This window comes from Nannobrachium achirus, assembly GCF_963921795.1.
Source record: "Nannobrachium achirus genome assembly, chromosome: 23".
Taxonomy (NCBI): Eukaryota; Metazoa; Chordata; class Actinopteri; order Myctophiformes; family Myctophidae; genus Nannobrachium; species Nannobrachium achirus.
In genome coordinates, this window is record NC_137830.1 from 29,525,639 (window position 1) to 29,550,638 (window position 25,000).

General features: G+C 42.1%; 1 protein-coding gene across 1 annotated transcript in view; it reads left to right on the plus strand.

Annotated features, from left to right (window-relative positions):
- The window catches only part of celsr1a (cadherin EGF LAG seven-pass G-type receptor 1a), a gene marked incomplete at its 5' end in the record, with an annotated part of 187,771 nt that overhangs the window by 144,465 nt on the left and 18,306 nt on the right, over positions 1-25,000 (plus strand). The window contains 11 exons of the mRNA XM_080754310.1: positions 500-620; positions 2,654-2,837; positions 5,201-5,302; positions 6,835-6,929; positions 8,855-9,067; positions 11,338-11,521; positions 11,903-12,046; positions 12,702-12,909; positions 13,459-13,626; positions 14,173-14,299; positions 15,149-15,349. Coding sequence (XP_080610436.1) covers positions 500-620; positions 2,654-2,837; positions 5,201-5,302; positions 6,835-6,929; positions 8,855-9,067; positions 11,338-11,521; positions 11,903-12,046; positions 12,702-12,909; positions 13,459-13,626; positions 14,173-14,299; positions 15,149-15,349 — 1,747 coding nt within the window. The remainder of the gene's footprint in view (positions 1-499; positions 621-2,653; positions 2,838-5,200; positions 5,303-6,834; positions 6,930-8,854; positions 9,068-11,337; positions 11,522-11,902; positions 12,047-12,701; positions 12,910-13,458; positions 13,627-14,172; positions 14,300-15,148; positions 15,350-25,000) is intronic.

A 25,000-nucleotide genomic window follows, 5' to 3' on the forward strand; every position in this document is an offset into this window, starting at 1 on the left:
ATGTCCACATAAGTATAGTAATACAAGCATGAGTGTGTGCACGCGTGTGTATGTGTGTGCGCGTTGAGCGAGGCACCATCGCACCGTGTTAAACGGGTGGAGGAAGTGTATTTTAGATCGATAGATAGTGTGGCAGGCAACGTGCCAGATACTCCGCTACAGTCTGCAGGCTATTGTTGTTGATGTGTCCATGTTAGCAAAACAGGCAAGTACGGAATGAAGACACAGGATGAGGTCCATCCCAAATGAGGGTGGTGCTGGTGTAGTGATGCTGAAACCAAAAGAGAAACCAAAAGCATATTCATTTGCCGAAAACCTACCTTTTTAACAAAGCGACTTTTTCGTCGTTGTTTGTTGCCTTTGCTGTTTTAATGCCATTGATTTTAATCTCTGTAGAGATTTGTGAAAATGTAAAGTGCGTTACAAATAAAATATATTATTATTATTATTTTATTTATTTATGTATTACTATTAAACGTGGTGGTTTGTGTGTTGTCAGAGTGGAGAGGCCGTGTCCTCGAGGCTGGTGGGGGAACCCCATGTGTGGTCCCTGTAACTGTGACGTGAACAAGGGCTTCCACCCCGACTGCAACAAGACCAACGGAGAGTGTCGCTGCAAGGTAAAAAAAACAAAAACAACAACAACAACAATAACATTCTGACTCCATGTAGCATCCTCTGCAAAGAGATACACAGTCATTCTCAGTGCTGGGATTGGATGGGATAGGAAATGCATGTTTGGTTTGTATCTGTGACCTCAAGTCCCCCAGGCACATATTTCTACCTGAGCACACACGCACACCCACCCACCCTTCTATCCACATACACACACACGCACGCACGCACACACACACACACACACACACACACACACACACACACACACACACACACACACACACACACACACACACACACACACACACACACACACACACACACACTCGGACCCAAACCTTAAACTGTAATTATCAAACAAAACAGGCGTTTGTTCCTGGCAGTGGGTGTGCTGTAAAAACCTGGGTTGTTCATTTAACCCTGAGAGCACCATAGCTTCCATTTGTTGTTTGGACATTTTAGAGCAGTGGTCTTCAACGTTTTCAGGCCAAGGACCCCTTAGTTGAGAGAGAGATGAAGCAGGGACCCCCACAACCTTTTCATAGATTCCAATTCCATATGGGTCTTTTAAGCCATGACATCATTTTGTAGTCAGACCTCCAAGCAGATTTATTGTCAATATCTGTTCCTCGCTATTTCAACAGATCCGAGACAAAAATAACGGCTAAAGTATAATTCTACCACTTTCCTTTCAACAACAAAGAGAAGAAAAATTTGTAAATAGTAAAAATAGTAAAAAGATTCACGGGCGCTGGGGCCAAAAATTCTCCTCTGCCTACAAAATGATGTCAGACTTAACAGCCCCATAGTTTCATCTTTTGACAGCACAATCTTCAGTGTATTTTGGATTCATGTCAATTTGTGTTTTCAGATATTTAACCACTTGAACCGTCAATACTTGACCTTTCACTCTGTACTTAGTCTGCTCTTTTTCCCCTCTACACCAAAGCTCTTTGCCAAAAATAGCCGATCTACAAGCTCACAACGCCTCGAGCTTGTAGATCTGCTATTTTTGGCTAAAGTTCTCAGAATATGGATGCCAGGGTTCAAATAGCTAATATAAAAAAAAAGTTTCTATCACTCAAAGATTTGGAGGACCCCCTGTAGTAACTCTGAGGACCCCCTAGGGGTCCCGGACCCCCTGTTGAAGACCCCTGCTTTAGAGTGGTTTAGAGTGCTTTAGAGTGTTGTTCACACACAAAAGTGTGTGAACAACACATCTATCATAGAGGGCATCGCTCCACGAATCACTGGATTTGCTGTGGTCATAATCTGCAGTAGATACGCTATAACATCCTCAGTGTTCATTTATCAATTTGCCACTTTAATTTGCAAAGTTAAATGAAGGATGTTACAGTATATTTTCAGGAGTGATTCTGTTTTGAGATGGTTTGATTGATTGATTGATTGATTGATTGATTGATTGATTGCTTGCTTGATTGATTGATTGATTGATTGATTGATTGATTGATTGATTGGTTGAATGAATGAATGACAGAAATGTCTAAACATGAACATATAAAGTATTTGTACATATATCTGTCAAAAGGAAAAACGCCAGAGAGCTTAAAGGAGTAGTTCACCCCCAAAATGACATTTTAGTGTATTACAGTACATGTACAGTATGTACTGTAGTAACATATTTGTTTTTGCAGGGTAATTTTTGAATAAAATCGTTTTTTCAGAAAACTTAGGTCAGGCCTATTAGGAATCAATCACCTCCTTTCTATTGCTTCTGTGTTATTATGAATTCCGTTCTTCAGAGTAGAACGAACACTCTGGATTCCAAGTCCTCTACTTCTTTGTGAGGATACAGACCTCAGGAATGAATGTTTATTTCACTGTACTTTTGCACCTGTATGTCACTGTACACAGCACTGTTAAATTAAGTCTGTAAATGTACATGAAATTAACATGGACTGACAGACAGATTGACGGATGCATTTGAGATGAGCAGTGAATTGACAACTTTTCTCTTTTGTCTCCTTTCCTCTCATGACCCCCACACCCACCTCCATATTCGTCCTCTCTGTAGGATAACTACTATCGTCCTGAGGGCGATGACACCTGCTACCCCTGTGAGTGTTTCCCGCTGGGCTCCGAGTCTCGAACCTGCGACCCCCACACAGGACAGTGCCCCTGCAAGGGCGGGGTCATAGGACGCCAGTGTAACCGCTGTGACAACCCCTTCGCCGAGGTCACGGCCACGGGCTGCGAGGGTGAGTGAATGCATCTTTTGTTTTGGTTTTCATTCACTTTACAATTGAATAATCAAATGCAGCGGTTTTCAAGCTTTTTTACATTTTATGGACTCCCATAACTCTAAGAGTGTACAAATGGTCACTGGACCCCACTTAGAGAACCATTGATCTAATGCTTTTTTGATCCAAACCAACAACAAACAAACAACAAAAAACATATTGCCCAATTGATTTACATTATCATTCAGCCAATGTTAATGTCATACAGTGTTGCCACAGTGCACCCGCAATGGAAGAAAATTGCAAAAAGAGTAGCGTAGCTCTCTTGAGTCAGCTTAAAAGTACCACAGAAGACTAAAATAATTACTTAAATAATCCTTAAATACAAAAAAGGAAAAAAAGATGCATAATATTATGTGCTATAATAAAAGCACCTCATATTGAACCCTTGAGTTGGGTCAGTTTTTACCCTTTCAGAGTGAAATGAACATATAATGCCGATATATTTGAATGAGCTGGAGTGCCACACACGCAGGGTGAATCAAAGGTGAAAACGTCGTCAACTGAAGACAAAATGGCGTATCTCGCATCTGCTGGTGTTGTAGCCGAGCTAACTGTGTCTTTGTTGCCCTCCAGTCAAGCAGAAGAGGCAGTCTGGTTAGCAGGCTAACTTGGCACCAACAATACAGTAGCATTTGAATGGACCAAAGCAGAACAAAAAGCTAACGTTTGTCCATCTATTATGAGGACATGAGAGTTGGAGAACGTGTTTGGAATTTGTATGAACAGAGAAGCCCCAACGTTTTTTCACATTGGTATGTCGCCCTGTTGAAGGACCTGCAACCCAGTGTTGCCAGATTTCCTGAGAGAAACAAGCAACAAGCCCAAAAGAAGCGACTCCCAATGCAATTTGTGCTTTCGTCAATCATGAATGAATATTGGACATGTGCTTGTGCTTGTGCTTGTGTGCGTGTGCGTGTGTGCTGACAGCCTGGCTGGTGACTTAAGGTTAGGTTGTGGATGGACGGATCCTGCAATATGACAGACTATGGAGCTCAGTCAAACTTTACTATCTAAACGTTGTAGACAACTTTAGGAAGCAAGCCCAAATAAGCAACTACACTTTGGAAACAAGCCCAAAAACCTGCAACCCGCAATTAGCGATATTTACGAGACGCTTATAACACACAGACGTGGCAGCTATGCCCCTACCCCCAAGATTAGCTTTGTTTATGTTTTGATTCGTTGGATTTGAGTCCTTTTCTCCACCAATGGTGTAAGTTGGGGAGTTAGGAATAAAGTTCTGGTCCCAAATTCTGAACGACATACCGTAAAGAGATGTCGGAAGGGTGAGGAAGGAAGAGAGGAAGAGAAGTGAGGAGGCGGGGAAGTACCGAGAATATCGACAGAGGAAAGGAAGGAAGTTAGGAAGTGCATTAAGAAACAACCTACGTTAGTGAGAGAATCATTATTTAAAGAATGTTTCCTTAGACAAACGTACACCAACTCTGGGGTTTTGGCTTTATTCAAAGAGACCCCAAATCAAAAGGATCCACATTAAAACGGAACTTATAATGATACTAACAATCAGCAATAACTACAACTACAACAAATGGAGCCAAATGGACCCCTACAGGCATGTACAAATCAGGATTTGAGGGTGTACAGTGCTGATAGAGTTAACGTAACCCTGTGGGATTATTGGGCTTTCGACACATGCCTGGGTCTGTGCTGCTGTAGAAGAGCTACCAAGCGCAGCCAAAGGTTCTGCAGGTCTCAACCCGTTTTTTCTTCTTTCATAAACCAGATACGCCAGTATGAATTATGTATCAGGAGTTGTGTAATCGCTGGTGTAGGATTAACATGGATCTGTGTGTGTGTATGTATGTGTTTTATAAGGTGAAGGTTAACAATGAGACATGATGCCACATGGCATCCAGAGAAACTGGCAACGCATATGACCTTTGACATAGAAAGACTTTTTTTCCTTTTGTTGAAAGCGATGTGGTTTAGATTGATTTACATCAATTTTTTAATCTTACAATTCACTTCCTGTGTGAATTTTCATTCAACTTGCTCGGTTTGCTCTCTGATAAATAGTGTGGAGGTTCTGTGTAATAAATAATATCTACAGTATTACAGTAATACCTAAAACTAGAAGTACTAACAGTTGATCCTAGCTATGGTAACCAGCAAAATATCTGAGTGAACGTTCAACTCTGAACTTGGGGTAACAAGTACCCGGCTCCATTGTGGGCCCATGTTTACACAGTGTTAAATGAACACTATGGAGTCCAGACTTTACTTTGTGAATTCCAAGTTTGAGACACATGATGTCTACTGTCCCTCCCTGAGTGTCCTGTGTCCTCTGTCCTCCATAGTGGTGTACGAGGGCTGTCCAAAGGCTTTCGACGCGGGCATCTGGTGGCCAAAGACCAAGTTTGGAGGACCCGCTGCCATGAACTGCCCCAAAGGATCCATTGGTGAGTACTAGTGTTTTCTCCCATTGATAGGAACTACAATACCCAACACATAAACTACAATAGTTTAGTAGTGGGGGGGTGAGACATAGAGAGATACGTGTGTGTGTGTGTGTGTGTGTGTGTGTGTGTGTGTGTGTGTGTGTGTGTGTGTGTGTGTGTGTGTGTGTGTGTGTGTGTGTGTGTGTGTGTGTGTGTGTGTGTGTGTGTGCGTGCGTGCGTGCGTGCGTGCGTGCGTGCGTGCGTGCGTGCGTGCGTGCGTGCGTGCGTGCGTGCGTGCGTGCGTGCGTGCGTGAGAGAAGAGAGAGATTAGCTGTGAAGTCAAGACTCAAGTACACTGATCTTTCCCCAATAAAGCACCCACACTTCGCTGGCTATCCCCTTAGTTACCGTGAGCGCCTTAGCAACCCTTTTGTTGTCTCTCCAGACTCGTTAGCCAATTTATTTGGTTACATTACCCAGTGCTTTCTCTCCTTTTCACCATCGCCGCTTCTGTCACTGAAAAGAAAAGGGAATGCTTTGCATGTGTAAAGATCTCCAACCAAGTTCCACAGACTTACTTTGGGTTGTACATTTATCCAATCACACGCTGAATTCATGCCATGTGTTATCAAATACTCTTCTGCCAGGACAGCTAAAGGCTGAGTTATACTGCATCTTACGGCAATGTCACTTGCTGAGAATAGCTGAGCTACAAGCTAACAACACGTTGCAATGTGACGAGTTGAAAGCTTGTAGATCTGATATTTTTTTGGCGTTTAAATTAAACATAATAATACATTTGTATTCGTAACAGCACATTTCTAATAAATAGGTTTCGGGATGTAGTAAGTAGTGGCTCTTACACTCATTCATGCGTAAATTATATTTATGCATTTCTCAGGTTGAACATCATGTGTGGCATGTTAAATCAATGTACAGTAGTACTGTACATCTACAGTGGTTGGGTGTAATTCTAGTACTACCCAAAGCCCAATATCTCCCCTGGCCAAGCAGGGATTCCCTCATCTTGATAGAGCCGTAGATATTTGGTTTGAAAACCCTGCTTCGAGGGCGCCTGCTGGCCTACTGGTCCAGGCACATACCATACCTTAGGCATTGCCACATAGACATTGATGCCTGACGGCGTAGCCGGTTCGATTCCCGATCCAGACGACCTTTGCTGCATGTCACTCCCCACCTCTCCCCCCATGGGCAGTCAGTCTACTGCCCAAAAACAAATCTTAAAAAAAAAGAAAACCCTGCTTCAAATCCCAGCTGTTACAGTTGCAATAACCTCTCTCCGTTTGGAGAGGACATAAAACCTACAGATCGCAGCTTTAATACCAATGCATGGACATAACTGAACAGACATTTCATAAATAGACATTGTACAACATGTCATCATACACAGCCAAATCCAGAGTTTTAATTTAATCCTGCAGATTTATGGGGTCCATTGTCTAAATGAACACCTCAGATTTGAGTGTGCCAGCTGAAACACGATCCAGGATTTGGAGTTGACTGATGTGCTTCTTTTGTTTTTCCGTCGTCAGGCACGGCCATCCGTCACTGTAGCGATGAGAAGGGCTGGCTGCCTCCCGAGATGTTCAACTGCACCACCGTCACCTTCTCTCATCTGAAGAAAATGGTTCGTCCCAGAGCACTAATCCAGTTCAAACTCACTGTGCGATATACCATGAATGCACAGGGTTAAGAGTCAGACTAAACACAAGTCATCTATTGATATATATATATCGGTACAAACCGGTATATATCGTCGTTGTCGGGTGAAAACCTTGTACAGTATGTCCAAAAACGTTCGTTTTGCATTTATCATTTTTTAAAATAATTTAAACTAGTGAAAACAGCAGATCTACAAGCACGCAACGCCTCGCGGTGCGAGGCGTTGTGTGCTTGTAGATCTGCTGTTTTCACTACTTTTGTGCGACGGCCTTGTATAATGAAGCAGGGTTTTGCTTTGTGAAAAAAAACATACAAATTTGAAACTTGGAGATACAAGGTTTCTGCCCGACAGTGACGATATATATATATATATATATATATATATATATATATATATATATATATATATATTCTTTTGCTCTGACATTGATATACACTAGCCTTTACACTGTGAGTTCATTACAGTGTTAATCACTTCTGGTCATTTTTATTAAATTAGTTGACAATCCTATTCTACAATCCTTTAAGAGCCGCATCCCACTTCCAAGCCCATTCACGCCTACTTCACATCCACCTCAACTCATAGGTAGATCAGATGTAGATCAGATGTATGTCGGTAGAACTCACGGAATACCGCCCACAACCCTATGCCGTCCGCTCATTCGCTAGAGAGCAAGAGAGAGAGAGAGAGAGAGAGAGAGAGAGAGAGTCTCAGGTTACAAGAGGGAAGGGGGGGGGGGTCAGCTGCACAGGGGGAGAGAGAGAGAGAGAAAGAGAGAGAGAGAGAGAGAGAGAGAGAGAGAGAGAGTCTCAGGTTACACACACACACACACACAAACACACACACACACACACACACACACACACACACACACACACACACACACACACACACACACACACACACTCAAAATACATGAAGAAACAGTGCTTTTTGTGGGCAACATGGCTTGGAGCAGTTGTGCGTGTGTGTGCATGGAACTCTAGGATTCGCCCGCCAAAGGCGGGCGATATTCTAGTGCAGATACAATTCATTAGACTGTGCATGTAGCTGTGCAAAAGTGTAATTTGGCAGAACAGTACAGTATATCCTGTAAGAGATTTGAAGAAATCCATTTTCAGAAGTGTAGCAGAGAGTCTCTTTTTTTCCTGGCTCGAACCCGCAACACGCTGTCATGCATCAGAGCCTATGTGGTATGCGCCTGGACCGCTAGGCCAGCGGGCACCCCATTAGGCTTGTGGTTAATATGTTTAGTTTAGCGGAGGCGGTCGATTTTAAACACAGCTGGGCTGGCTGGGAAGTCACAATCAATGCAATCAACACTTGTCCAATCAACTGGTCCATTCTCAAATCCCAGGTGTTAACACAAGCAGATAAACATTTGGTCTCATTGGTCATATGTTTTACATGTTACCGACGATGCCAAATGTTTATTGGTCACTTGCACACATGACATAGGAGATTGATTGGTCTATTGATATGTCAATTCTGCACGTCTTGATCGCATTGATTGTGACTCCTCAGCTGACCCAGCTGTCTTCAACATCGACCGCCTCATGTTTTCTTTCCTCCTCTGTTCATCTCTCTCCATCCACCCCTACTCCTCTATTCCTTCCTCTCTCTACCTCTCCCTATACTCATCCCTTTCTCCACTCTGTCTTTTGATAGGTTCATGGTTTGTTTTGCCTGACCCACTGCCTTTTTAAAAAAAAGTTGTATGTTTTTACTTTTCTTTTCTTTTCTGCTTTATTGTTAATCATTTGTACTTTTTCTGTAAAGCACTTAATTCTTGCTCTGTAAAGCACTTTGAGCTGCATTTCATGTCATGAACGATGCTACACAAATAAAGTTGTAATTATTCTTATTCTTATTCTTATGTGTCCATGCAGAACGAGGAGCTCCAGCGCTCCAACGGCTCCAGCATGGACAGTGAGCGCTCCAAGACCATCGTGCGGCTGCTCCACAACGCCACCAACCACACGCAGCGTTTCTACGGCAACGACGTGAAGACGGCGGCCCAGCTGCTGACCCGCGTGCTGCGCTACGAGAGCCAGCAGGCGGGCTTCCACCTCACCGCCACGCGGGACGCTGACTTCAACCAGGTACGCAGTGGTGTAAAGTAACTAAGTACATTTGCTTAAGTACTGTACTTAAGTACAATTTTGAGGCATTTGTACTCTACTTGAGTATTTATAGTGTTCAGTACTTTTACTTCTACTCCACTACAGCGATGCAAAGCATTGTGAGCTTGTAGATCTGCTCTTTTTTTTTTAGATTTCAGAACTTGAAATGGGACATTCTGCGTAATGAGTACTTTCTACTTTTGGTACATTTTGATACCAATACTTTTGTACTTTTACTCAAGTAAATTTAGAATTCCAGACTTTTATGTAAGGGTGCCCTCACACCAAAATACCTATGAGAGTGGAATCTGCATTCCGCCAATGCATTTCAATGAGAAGGGAGCGTTTTTTGCAGAAATCCTCTGCTGGCATGAAACCACTTCACTCTCATTGAAATGCATTGGCGGAACGCGGATTCCACTCTCATAGGTATTTTGGTGTGAGGGCACCCTAACAGAGTATTTCTATATTGCAGTATCAATACTTTTAATTAGGTAAAACATTTTATAATTTTTTCCACCACTGGAGGAGGTGGGAAAAGTACTAAAATTATTGAATTTGAGTGAGTGTTTTTTATCCTCCAATCAAATAAATTTGATGTTTGTAGAGCAAACATGGAAAACATGCAAACTATCTTCCCACATTCTACTAATGAACTAAAGCAAGATCTCGTTTTATGAATAATTGTGTGTGTGTGTGTGTGTGTGTGTGTGTGTGTGTGTGTGTGTGTGTGTGTGTGTGTGTGTGTGTGTGTGTGTGTGTGTGTGTGTGTGTGTGTGAGTGTGTGAGTTCAAATTAGATTCATGTTTTCAAAAGTAACCGTCTTTCCGTTAAACGAGTGATATTTCCTATTGTCACTCAGGACAGCCAAAAGGCTCCAGGGTGTCTTCACAGCTGTCTTAAACTTACTGACATTAGAATGAAGATGTCCTTTGTTGAAACCCAATCCTTGGCACTGGTTAAACACTGCCCCCCACTGGTTGATCCTTATAGGGAGATCACTATTCCCTCTTATAGAAGACACACATTTTGTCTCCTAATTTTTCTGTCTATAATCCTGTATGAGATCTTTCTCCTGATTGGATTTGGATGAAATTGGTATTCCAACTTGAACATGTATTTTCTGTTTACAAAAGAGCTAGGGAGACAGGGAGACCCCTGTTACTGAACAATCACTCTATAGCAATAGAGTTGAGTACACAAATAGTGGAATTTTCAAATATGATCCTTTGTATGGCCCTGTTAATTCAATTCAATTCAATTCAATTCAATTTTATTAAAGTGTCAAATCATTTTTTTTGTTTTGTTGCTATTGTTTGTTTGTTGATATGGTCTTGACGTTCCATGTAATTGTTTTTTTTTATTGTCTGTGTTTTGTATGTAGTGTCTATATGTCTTATTGTTTTAATGTTCAATATATTAACATACATATTCTGTACATTCTGAAAAATTTCAATAAATATATTGTTTAAAAAAAAAAGTGTCAAATCATAACAAGTTATCTCAAGACACTTTACAAAGGCTAAAGAGCCATGAGAGAGAGAGAGGAGAGAGGGAGAAACAAGGGAGAGACAAGGGAAAGACAAACAAGGGGCACACGCACACACATACACAGGTCCTGCATGCGTATGTACAAGAACGAACGAAGCAACGAACGAACAAACGCACACACACACACAGGCGCTGCATGCGCATGCGTGTGTAGGGGGAGGGGAAGGGGAGGGGAAGGGGAGGTAAGGGTAGGGGGGGTGGGGGGGAGGAGAGAGAGAACCCGAGCAGAACCTGTACCCGTGAGGTACCCCCTCGAGAGAACCCGAGCGGATACCTCACAAGTCTGAGGCCCCCACCCTGAGCAAGCAATTTGCGACAATGGTAACGAAAAACCCCCTCTTAAGGAAGAGGAAACGTCAGGCAGATCCTGACTCTGGGGTGAACAGCCGTGCTAACTCGACCGAGTCGAACTCGAACCTTTCAGCAATATTGTCAATATATGCATCATTATTAGTTCTCATGATTGGATTATTAGGGCTCTATATGTGAATATAGAACTACACATATCTTAACAAAAAGTACCTTTAATTAAAGTCCTGAATTTTAGCTTCATCTATAATTTCCTGATACTGTTTTCAAGGGACAATATGGAATATAATATGAAACATTACAGTAGCAATACTGTATACACATACAATTCGTTTGGATAGTGGCACGGGTGAACATAAAAATGCCCTTTTCGCTCTTTACATTTCCAGAACTTGGTGCGTGCTGGCAGCGCCATCTTGGACCCGAGCACCAAGGAGCACTGGGAGCAGATCCAGAGGACGGAGGGGGGCACGGCCCACCTGCTGCGCCACTTTGAGGAGTACGCCAACACGCTGGCACAGAACGTCAGGAAGACGTACCTCAAACCCTTCACTATCGTCACCGACAACATGAGTGAGTCGTGGGATGCTGACTGTAGACTGCCTAGTCTCGCGTAGCCAGACGACTATTACACAATCTCTGAATGCTTTATAGCAGTGATTCTCTCTTTTTTTTTTTTTTTTAAGGACAGTTTACTATGGATTAGGCCAGTGGTGAGGGTCCCCAAATTATTTTGGGGGGTCCCCACAGATGATTAGCTTAATGAACAACATGTGTACATCATACATGCAGGAACCTCGTGTACAATCACCCACAGTGAATAAATCTCATCAAATGGTGTACAGATGGTGTAATACCTCCGTGGCTCAAATGCTGAATAAATAATGGACCTTGATATGAAAAAGGTTGAAAACCACTGACTTAGCTGACCCGACGTGGTCTTTCCCCCTCCAGTCGTGGTGGTGGACTACCTGGACGTGTCGGACCCTGAGAAGGCAACCTTCCCGCGGTTCCAGGACATCCAGGAGGCGTACCCCCGAGAGCTGCACACCACCGTCCACTTCCCCCAGTTCAACACCGGCCCCAAGGAGCACAAAGGTACACACACGCACGCACGCACGCACGCACGCACGCACGCACGCACGCACGCAGGCACGCACACAAACACACACACACACACACACACACACACACACACACACACACACACACACACACACACACACACACACAAACACAAACACACACACACACACACACACACACACACACACACACACCAACCACATTGGTTTGGCTGATACGTTGGCCATTATTGACTAAAACCATGATGAAAAATGCTCGTCGACTACCTTTTTTTACTGGCAAAAACAAAACTAAAACTAAACGAAAATGAACTTACGGTGACTGAAACTAAATATATTGACAATTAACCAACAAATAAAAACTAGACTAAAATGTTAGGGAGGTACTAGTGGAGAAGATGTCCAGTAGAACTACAAGAGAAGTCATTTTATGTCTGGTTGCGCTCTTGTAGATCAGCTATTTTCAGCGTGCAACCAAGTGTAAAATCAGGCATTATACAACACCATCTTCTGATCTGGTCTAGTGGTTAAATAATAGTTTGTTTCATGTACAGTATGGATTTCAACCGTACTTGTTCTGCTTATACATTGTGTAATTGTGATGTTCAATACAACGGACAGCTTAAATTGTAAATGAGAGAACAACCGTCTCCCGTATTGTTTCTCAGTGGAGCCTAGCCCCGCCCCCTCGGCTCAGACCGCGCCCCCTGAGGAGGAGGAGGAGGAGGAGGAGGAGGACCTCCAGCCCACGCCGTCCAACAGGGAGCGGCGCCACGTCGAGCCCGCCCCCCATCAGCCCGTCGCCGTGGTGATCGTGTACAGGTCGCTGGGTCAGCTCCTCCCCGAGAGGTTTGACCCTGACCGCAGGAGTCTCAGGTAACGCTTACATCATAGAATACTCCATGTCCATTAATGAATCCACACTATTCAATGATTTCTAAATAGCACATCTGCATGTTGAATAGCGGACCAAGTCCGCAAATCTGCAAGTAACTTTCTCCTATCGATTACTCACCCAATGGAGACTTGAATTAATGAATTAATGTTTTGTTTTTGATTTTGTCGCATTCCTAAGCCAATAATTTGATGTCCAACAGTGCTTCCCTATGGAGACACAAAGAGTCTCCGCAAATTATTGCATACGCTACTATACAGCAATAGTCTATAGTAACTAGGTACATTTACTCAAGCACTGTACCCGAAATGACTTTTTTTCTATCTGTAACTCACCCCATGGAGACTTGAATTCATGGATATATATTTATTTTTTGTCTCATTCTATAATTTCATACTATTTTAATGTACATTTAAAATATAGTGCATTATGTGTAACCAGGATTCAAACCCGGGTCGCGCACATGCAGATCCATTTGTTCTGCTTAATTCATGTCATGTGTATGTGTGTATGTGTGTGCACGTGTCCAGGCTCCCCAACAGGCCGGTGATCAACACGGCCATAGTGAGCGCCACGGTGCACAGCGAGGGTCCCCCTCTCCCGGCTGCCCTGGACCCCCCCATCACCCTGCAATACACCCTGCTGGAGACGGAGGAGAGGAGCAAGCCTGTGTGTGTGTTCTGGAACCACTCCATCTCGTGAGTCACACACACTCACACACGCACGCACACACACACATACGCGCGCACGTGTACACTTACACAAAGGCATTCACAATCATACTGTAGAAGTATATCGTCGTTGTCGGGTGGAAACCTTGTATGTGGAAAACCGTTCATTTTGTATTTATCGTTTAAAAAAGTAACTAAACTAGTGAAAACAGCCGATCTACAAGTACGGTGCGAGGCGTTGTGTGCTTGTAGACCTGCTGTTTTCACTACTTTTGTGCGACGGCCTTGTATGATGAAGCAGAGCTTTCCTTTGCAAAAAAACGTAGAGATACAAGGTTTCTGCATATGTACAAATGTACACACACATACACAGTAAAATCCTCATATAAAGCTGCAACTTTAATGTCCTGTGTGCGTGCGTGTGTGTGTGTGTGTGTGTGTGTGTGTGTGTGTGTGTGTGTGTGTGTGTGTGTGTGTGTGTGTGTGTGTGTGTGTGTGTGTGTGTGTGTGTGTGTGTGTGTGTGTGTGTGTGTGTGTGTGTGTGTGTGTTTGTTTGTGTGTGTGTGTGTGTAGGATTGGAGGTACGGGCGGCTGGTCCTCCAAGGGCTGTGAACTGCTCAACAGGAACAACAGTCATATCAGCTGTCAGTGCAACCACATGACCAGCTTTGCTGTGTTGATGGACATCTCCAAGAGAGAGGTACTATTGAGCTAGATGCACTGTATAGACAATAGGGTACCTGATGATCCGATTCGTTACGACGACTCAGAGGGCTACAATTTGATTATAACTCAATTACCGATGCATTTCAATTCCATTACATGATTTATTTCCCCTTCCCTGTGTGACTAATATTGAAAACAGATTAATTTACCTCCATTATCTTTTATTGATAATATAAACACATGAAAGAGAGTCCTTTTAGTAAGAAAATACAGACTTATATGGATCTGTCTGCTGCTCTGTGCAGTTAGTAATAATATGATAAAAAATAAAGTACCATCAAACATCATTTTTGACTAAGACTAAAAGACTAATGCCTCATTCACACTGTAAGCAGCAAAGCTAATGGTTTGCTTGGTAATTCAATGTAATCTCAATGGAAACCAGCTTTAAGATGCTGGAGATGCTGAGAACAAAGCTTGGAAAGCTTTAAAGCTGGTTTCCATTGAGATTACATTGAATTACCAAGCAAACCATTAGCTTTGCTGCTACAGTGTGAATGAGGCATTAGACTAGACATATTTTGATATTTAGTCGACTAAAACTAGACTAAGACTACACAAATTAAAATTAAAAAAAAAGATTAAATTAAAGGATGTGTTATTCAAAAGATCAAGACTAAAATTATATCAGAATTTGCTGTCAAAATTCACACTGCTGTATTATCAATTAATTTAATTAATCGATGTACATGTCATGACCATGACAAGCCCTAGTACTATATATGAGAGAGGTACTATTGAGGTAACCGTTTACTTTGGTCTATATTAATATTTTTTACATTTTTAAATGTCTGTCTGTTTATCTCTCCTCTCCTCCCCTCAGCATGGAGACGTCCTGCCGCTGAAGATAGTGACGTACACCACGGTGTCCGTGTCCCTGTTCCTCCTCTTCCTCACCTTCGTCCTGCTGTGTCTGCTGAGCCACCTGCGCTCCAACCTGCACGCCATCCACCGCAACCTGGTGGCCGCGCTCTTCTTCTCCGAGCTCATCTTCCTGCTGGGCATCAACCAGACGGACAACCCGGTGAGATGCCTTCTCTCTCTCTCTCTCTCTCTAGTCTACAGGGTTCCCACGGTCATGAAATTCCTGGAAATATTTTGAAATTAGAAAAAAAAAGAATTCCAGTACTGGAAAAGTTTTGGAATTTATTTCAAGGGTCCTGGAAGGTCCTGCAAAAAAATAGCTATGCATTGTCTTTGGTTATTGCTTTTGTTAATACCTGTGAAATGACAAATTAAACATGGGCTAAATTGTCAAATATTAGAGGCAGAAATTGTGAAAATAGCCGATCTACATGCTCACAACGCTGTTGTGAGCATGTAGATCTGCTATTTTCACAATAGAACCGTGTTATACAAAATTCCTCAACTCTTAGTGCTCGTCAGGGTGGGGGGGGTCCCCAGATAAAACATTATTTCGGGGGTCACGGCCTGAAAAGGTTGAGAACCACTGGCATACACTACCTGTCTTTGGGCATTGCGCATAGGAGTAAACGACCTGTTATTGAGCTGAATTATTGTTATATAGTCCTGGAAATTGGGTTAAATATTCTGGAAAGGTTTTGGAAAAGTTTGGGAAATTAATTGGTAAATATGTGTGGGAACCCTCTCTCTATCTGTGTGTGTGTGTGTGTGTGTGGGTGTGTGTGTGTGTGTGTGTGTGTGTGTGCGTGCGTGTGCGTGCGCGTGCATGTGTGTTTCTCTGTTGTGTACTTCACCCCAGTTGCCAACTTGCCTGTGGGTTGCAATCCCTAATCACACTGTTAAAGATGCTCTGTGTAACTCTAGCACGGTACCCAGTGCAAGTGCTGAATTACACAGGGAAGACAATACATTTTGACCTTCAGGCACTACCACTTGTCAACCAGTAGTGGTCCTACTGCCATTGTAACCAAATGGACCTTTGACTTACTTGACTTAATCCTCTTTCCGTTGAGAGCAACACATTTTCACCCCCAAGGTGTCAGACACCTGAAGCCCTGTCAAGTACCCTACTGCTTCAAGTAGGGGACTTTTCGGGTATGCCCAGTGGTCTAAGAAAAAGAAAGTCATTCCCCTAGGGATTCGAAACCACTATGTAGGGTTTACCAGCCACCCGACTCTCCCGATCACGGCACTATCCACGACGGAGCCGCGCCGTCTGTAGGTCTGAGTCAGTAGGGTGGCATGGCTAGGATCACTAAGGCCAGGGTTCGATTCCCACTAACGGTAGATACATATTCAAGTATACATGTGTCGGCGCATGCGCACTAAGACTCTCCCTCCGCTTCACAAGATAGACGCCGAAAACATCCCAGTGCATCTGCAGGGATGATGCCGAAAGCGAGTCTGAAGCTCGTCATGGGGGGTGAAGCAGGGGGGGTGAGAACGGTCTGTTGAGGGGCATAGGGCCTTCACTCTCCTTCTGGGCAGAGGCTTTTGCTTCCTGACAGCTCACTCCCATGTTCTTTAGGTCTATAGGAACGTCTGAAGGTGTCATCTTTCTCTGTGGTTGCAGTCTAGGGCCTGTCTTGTGAAGCTATTTGTGCCCTTCCTAAGGGCGCCTATCCAGTTTAGCTTTCTCCTTTTTGACGGTCCACAAATGGAACTAAATGGGTCAGAGTGTACACAGTCAGGATTTGGGCTGAAGGTTTATGCTCTGTGCCCCACCCGGCCCACCCACAACCACTACCATGACAGAGATCTGAACACACGCAGCACCACTCCCAGCTCCAAAACACATTCATGCTCCTTGATTCTGATCTCATAATTGGGTCACTTTTATTCCTCGTAATTCCTCTGCACTTAAGACCGACAAATGAGCACTCAGGTGTCAGTTCACGCAGGGACACGGTACATGTACGCAGTAGACTCACAAGCACAATGTATGGCGTACACACACACACACACACACACACACACACACACACACACACACACACACACACACACACACACACACACATGCACGCAGGGACGAGCAGAGAATGTTAGAGAGGCAGGGGTTGACATTTCTAAAAGGGCCTTTTGGTGAAAATATCGGAAATAGCCGACCTCCAAGCTGCTGCGACGCGTTGTGACCTTGGAGGTCGGCTATTATCGGTACTTGATACCACACTAAACTAAGCAAAATAAAGTGAATACTGGAGATGTGGCGTACGGCATGGATTTCTATAGGACAATTCTTTCAACATAGGATGCTGCATTCAAGTTAGGTCGGCTATTATCGGTACTTGATACCACACTAAACTAAGCAAAATAAAGTGAATACTGGAGATGTGGCGTACGGCATGGATTTCTATAGGACAATTCTTTCAACATAGGATGCTGCATTCAAGTTCAGGAGAGTTTGGACAAAGCTATTCTTTTGAATGCTGCCTTCAGGTATGGCATGGAAAGAGGGCATTTGCATTTCTTTCACCACAGTAAATAACTGCATTCATGGTCTGGAGAGGGCACTTTTTACAGATGGATAAAAGGGCAGGGGCTCAAGCCCCCTTTGATGTCTATGTGTGCACGTGCCTGCAAACACACACACACACACACACACACACACACACACACACACACACACACACACACACACACACACACACACACACACAGTCAGTAGTTTTCCTATGCCTGCAGCATAATTGGATGTTAAGGCAGGATAAAGACATTCTCTTTCTGCGGTGTTTACCGTATTAGAAATCTGCGAGGCTTGTCTCCAGGATTTAGTTTAGCCTGCAGGGAACCATCTAACCCTCCTGTGTTGACAGGAGCCTTATAGCACTCCGTGCGGCCGAGACCTACCTCAGAGTCTGTCATTGTTTGACAGATCATGTCTTGTGAGCAGTGTTGGGCAGTAACGAATTACTAATAATATATTTGATGGAATTTTGGATCATATTCCATATGGATAAACAGTTTTCCCCAATCATAATAAAATACTCCACACAATGAATGAGACCACACCGGAGAATATGCGTTTTTGTGTTGAAGTTTAGTCAGAGTTCAAAGTACTGTACAAGTACAGTATAGAGCATTTTCTCACCCATAGTTTCTCTGAGTGACAAGCATAATGATTCACAGATATATGGAGTTTACAGAATACATTAGTCACATTCTGATTGGACAATTAAACATAACATGGATGGGATGTTGTTGTGACTGAGTCTCGTGGACTCAGAAGTCAAGGATGTAGAATGTTTTGGCGTTTTTGTTATCCCGTGTCCTGGACACTTTGACATTTCGCTGGTCAATCTTTCTGTCCCTGGAGTGGGGCAGATTCTCGTCTCGTGTATTAGTTATCAGATCAAAACATCATGGCATTGACACTGAAAATGGTATCTATACCATGTTAACTCATTGACTGCCAAGGCACGAGTTTCACGAGTTATTACAGTACTCCCAGGCTGCCACAGCCCGAGTTTCCCGAGTTGGAAGCCATTTTGAAAAAAAAAAAAAAAAAAGATTTTTTTTTTTTTTCAAAATCTTTTTTTATAAAAAAAATTCTAAAAATGCCTCAAATGTATTAGGCATGATCGCAATTGCGAAATTGCATGTTTAGCCCCATAACAAACACATCTTTCAAAATGTCAAAAATGGCTGTTTTGTCTGACTTTGAAGGCTTGTATCTCATGAATGCCTGAACGGATTTCCAAGCGGATTTTTTTGTTTGAAAGCTGTTAAAAAGTACTACACATATGGTGCATGATCTAGGCATGGGCGTGCACGATCCGTGCACTAAAAATTGATCCGTGCACTAGAAATTTGGAAGGTGGCAGTGTTTGTTTTGTCTGACTTTGAAGGCTTGTAACTCATGAATGCCTGAACGGATTTCCAAGCGGATTTTTTTGTTTGAAAGCTGTTAAAAAGTACTACACATATGATGCATATATGGTGCATGGGCGTGCACGATCCGTGCACTAAAAATTGATCCGTGCACTAGAAATCTAGGATAGTGGCAGTCTGGTACTTGGGGGCCATCTTGAAATGGCATTCAATGAGTTAAACAACAATAACATATTTTACTATCAATTCCCTCCTGAGATAGCATTTGAAGTGTTAAATGTCAAGGCAGCATAAACAACAAGGGAAGAAAACATGGGTTAAACTTTTTTTTAAGGTATTTGAAACAGAACATAATAATTGAACAATTTAAGTCAACATAAACATTTCGATAGTTTTTTTTTAAGAGGAGAGTCAAAAGAACTGTATATTTCCAAAGGTATTTAAATCAGAATATCATAATTGAACTTTTTTTTTTTTTTTTAAGTAGAGGTAAAAGATTTTTATTATCTTAATTATTAATTATTATATATACAAAGGTTCAATGTGTCCAAGATTGATTTGAAATTATCCATGTCAAGCAAGATAAAAACACATCAGCATCACGCTCCCGGGTGGTTATTACAATTTGGGGCCGATTTTAGTCAAAACAAGACGAACTTGACTCTTTACCATAATTTAGGTTAAAGACAAAAGCATTCAAAATGTATTTAGACAGCATCCGAAAATCAGCCGTTTGGCGGTCATAATTCGTACACCTCCGAGGTTACCTTTAGGTAATGAGTGGTCTTAATTGTCACATTATTGGGAGGTGTCAAACCGGAGCCCCCTTAAAGCCAACTGTCTATTCCTCGTTTTTGTGTTGAAGTTTAGTCCTTACCACTACTGGCTTTTGTCCGAGTCAAGGTCTGAAAGAAAACACTTTACAGCGGGAAAACGTGTGTGATGCAGTTTCATACTCACGAAATACATATGGACTTTTGAATCATCCTTTTTGACATTTCCACTTTGGACAGACATGTAGTGAAGTATGTGTCTGTCAAATCATTCTCCATTATCATCTCAAAATATCTTTATCTGTAAGACAAGGGAAAAGACAGGGACAAATCAATCCATACTGTAAGGCAATAAGGTATTTATATATAGAAATTAAATTGAAATGTTTAGATACATCACCAAAAAGGGGACACAAGTTGTGTCAGTTTGTTCTGTTAGGGGAAACAGATTAACCCTGTTGAGGATTGGAATCAACTTCACAAAATGAAATATATTTAAATGGGATGAAATGAAAACAAAATGAAATATGTAAATATGAAATCAGAAAATGGAATATGAATTCAGAAAATATGAAAATATGAAAGAAATAAATTAAAATGAAAAAATATTAATTCTAAATATTAATTCTCCAAACAGAAATATTAATTCTCCAAACACATTCCCGTTTGCCACGGCCAAAAATATTGGGTGTGACAAAAATTGTTTTGTTGATGTTTGGAGAATTAATTTGTTAACATATGGTCAAATGAGAAACAGATGGTACAGAGGTACAGTAAACCTTGTGGATGGACAGTGATTCTGCTCACTGTCAGAGTTAGTGAGCTTCCAGGCCTGTGAGGGGGGAAGTGTACCATACAATAGTTAGCGAGGCCTGTTTAAAGCCTCTCTAACCAGAAAATGAATGAAACTTTAAAGAAATAAAAATAAGAAAAATTAAATAGAAACATAACATAATCATAATGTCTTTTTTTTTTCTTTTTTTTTTCATAATGTGTAATCCCGTATAAGCCCAGTAGGGTTGTAATAATTGTGGAATTTGACTGAACGGGTTTGAATGGAGCCCAGCCATCTAAATTGTTTTTGGAACCGTCTCAGCCTGCTGGGGGAGTAATCAAAGTGAATGAAGGATTACCCAAATAGATAAATTAAAAGGTTGAATAAAACAGGGTTTAGCCTTTCCTTTTTTTAATGCATAACTGCAGTTTATGCGTTAAAACTGGATTTTGGCAAATATTGGTGAAAGTAAACGTTTTTGGTACATGTCCCTAAGATGTGGTTTAAAAGAAAAGGATTACTAAATAATTGAGGATCTATTTTGAGTTGGTTGGGGGATGTTGACATTAACTGAAGGAGAGAAGTTCAACAAATCTCACACACACAGACCATTTGACCTTGGAGGCCAGATGTCTTCTAGCCATCAGTTGTTTTAGAGAGGAATGAAAACAATCTCAACAAGTCAGTTGTTTACACGTTCTCTGCAAGAGGAACGGTTTTCACAGGATATGGTGTTTTTGACAGGAGGACAGGAGAAAAACTGGTTAAAATGAAATAAACAGTCATGAAATTAAACTGGTTAAAATAAAATTGAAATAAAACAGTCCGTCAGTCAGTCAAGTCGGTCACCTGACCTGCCGTCAGTGGTAGCGAGTTAGTGGAGTTCCTTCCACTATACCTGTCTATCCAGGTCGAGTCCGTCCTGTCCCCTAAAATGAAATAAATAAAGTAAAAATAATCCCTGTCACCTGTCATTGAAAAAAAATAATTAAGGCAGAGGGAGAAAAACCAAAGACAGATTCAAATATAACCCCAGTGTTGGTTGTTATCAAGTACGAGTGCAGTCATAACAAGAGTGAATGAGATCCCCTTTGAGAGAGAGAGGGAGAGACAGTCATATGTGTAAATAATTCCTAGTTTTGCAAACCAGGCAAGTGAGTTAGAACACAATACAGAGGGAGAAAAACCCAAGACAGATTCAAATATAACCCCAGCACATTGTTATCAAGCCCTGTATTAGAATTTAAACAGTAGATTATAAAGAACAAGAGCGAATGAAACCCATTTTTGAGAGAGAAAGAGAGAGCAAGGTCACACAGAAACTGAAACGGCTCGTGGCCTCTCAAGGTAAAAATAAGAAAAAATGAAAATAAAAAAAAACAATTCCAGCCCCTCAGTTTTTTTTTTTCCAAAATAAAACAATAAAATAACACATAGGCCGTGCCAGCCTATAAGCAGCGTAAGCAGCTCACGCGAGCAGCAGGCATTGAGCAAGCAAGCAGCATAAGCCAAGCACATATTGTACCATATTGTACACAGAAGTAGCACCGCTCACTTTATACTTGGTTTGATTTTCCTGCTTTCATAATAGACAAACCGAAATGTAACCAGGGGAGGAAAATTGGATTAGAGATGATTAGACGGACAATATATCAAAAACATTTAACAGACAGGTTTGTCAGTCAGAACTTGATTTTTCTTTTTTTTTTTTCTTTCCAGAAGTCGTTCTTAGTCAAAAGTAAACAAAATATATAGTACCATTATCTCGGGGCGTCCCAAGGGTCAAGAGTGTTTGTTCTTTTCGGGACATTGTAATCCATGAAAGTCACGTAGCAGATCGACAAGCTCACAACGCGCCCCATCGCGTTGTGAGTGAAAGGCCAGCCAGGTTCGGCTGGGGGGGGGGGCTCTGTCAAGCCCTTCAGCATCTTGAAAACATTGCTTGCGTCCTCTGTTCCTTCCTGATGAGGTTCGAACATCCAGTGGCAAATAATGTCCGATTTCTCCACAGCTCCGCACATATCCATTGACATGTTCCAGGAAAAGTTTTAGGCAGTGTTGATAACTGGGAGTCCCCGATGATCTTCCAGAATGACTTGAGGTCCGGGTTAAAAAGAGGTTCTGGGTTTAGATTGTAACCTTTCATCCGTGTGGGTCCAGGTTTTACACGATAAAAACACTGCTTCTCGGAGCAGGGGGCTTTTTTAGCTTGAATGGTCATGTTTCTTAAAAATGTTCTTAGGAGCGCTGAGATAAAAAGCTCCTGTATTCAACATCTCAGAGTCGCCTGAGACGGAAATAAAATAAAATAAAATAAGATAAGACTGAGACGAAAACAAAGACGTGTAAGCGTAAAGCATGAAGATTTCCGTCAGAACGTTCTGTTCTGGAACATAAAGGAAATCTACCAATTAAAATAACCACGCTATTTCTTATGTGATTAAGTAGCTGGAAACAGCTATTATTAATAAAATAACCACGCGATTTGTTATGTGGTTAAGTGGCTGGGTTATGCACTGGCCAAGAGATTCTCCCTTCAGAACAATTGCTTTTGTTCTGGGTACACTAACAAAATCGTGTAATTTCCTTCAGGACAGAAATAACTTTCGTCCTGGCAACACTAAACTGGAGTCTCGTGCTAAATAACACCAACTAATAATATGGACAAGCATGAATCTGTGACCAACAGTCTGCTATGTCCTCAGAACAGGAAACCGCAGTCCCTATTCTGTTACTCAAACGTGCAACGAAAAGCGATAAAACAATAGACTACAAAACATTAAACAATAAAAACGCAGCTTGGGCTAGAGGTAGCAATTCTCTAACTTAGCCGGTACAAATCTTTAAGTACTTGACCCATCTGTGATTTTCAGTCCAAAAAGGCATGAATAAAATCAAAACTTACACTGTGTGCTTTATACACACTTCTCAAGTCCCATGGTAGTTTCTCCGCGCGCAGGAGAAAAAAAAACATGTGGGAGAGAGTCATCATATCCGAATTCCTTTCTCCATATGGGCAAAAATGGTGCAATTGTGGGGCACCTAGAAACAACCTGTTTCATTTCCTCATTGTCTATCTTAGCCGTTACGGCTGTTATCAGTTCATTCTCCAAGCTTTGGAGAGAGGCTTCAAGCTCAAAAATGGTGCAATTGTTCCGTTTGTAAAAAGGTTGTTTAGATTTCGGCAGGTGTTTTCTGCCTCCCTGTGCTCGGGGCGTCCCAAGGTAATTTCTCCTCGCGCAGGAGGAAAAAACGTGTGGGAGATAGTCCTTTCCGTGGGAGTCAGGGGAAACGTCTGATAATATCCCCGGCTGGTTGTTAACTGGTTCTAGCAGCGGAAGAGACCAATATCTCCTCGGAGCTAATCCGGCAATCGAATGGACCATTTGATGGAATTTTGGATCATATTCCATATGGATAAACAGTTTTCCCCAATCATAATAAAATACTCCACACAATGAATGAGACCACACCGGAGAATATGCGTTTTTGTGTTGAAGTTTAGTCAGAGTTCAAAGTACTGTACAAGTACAGTATAGAGCATTTTCTCACCCATAGTTTCTCTGAGTGACAAGCATAATGATTCACAGATATATGGAGTTTACAGAATACATTAGTCACATTCTGATTGGACAATTAAACATAACATGGATGGGATGTTGTTGTGACTGAGTCTCGTGGACTCAGAAGTCAAGGATGTAGAATGTTTTGGCGTTTTTGTTATCCCGTGTCCTGGACACTTTGACATTTCGCTGGTCAATCTTTCTGTCCCTGGAGTGGGGCAGATTCTCGTCTCGTGTATTAGTTATCAGATCAAAACATCATGGCATTGACACTGAAAATGGTATCTATACCATGTTAAACAACAATAACATATTTTACTATCAATATTACTGTAATATTATTACTTTATCCAGTAACGAGTAGTGTAAGGTATTACTCTGTCAAAAACGGTAATATATAACGCTTTACTCTGCCAAAAAAACACCTCGTTACTCCGTTACTCGTGCCTCGCTGGCCGGAGAGGAGAGCACTCAGAGCAGTGCATGCAGCTGCTTAATTGACGGTCGTTAACTTCTTCTGATGTTCTCTGAGAGCCTAGGTCAACTTGACACAGAGTTGCGCAGCGAGTCGTAGATTGCGTCGCCACACACACACACACACACACACACACACACACACACACACACACACACACACACACACACACACTGGAGAGAGAGAGAGAGAGAGAGAGAGAGAGAGAGAGAGAGAGAGAGACCCTCCTCTTCTCATTTACACACAACGACACACAGGGAGAAGTAGTTTCTCTTCATCTCCTTGGTGCTGGATTGTTTTTCAATTTACAGATACTCCTCCTTCTGATTAGGCC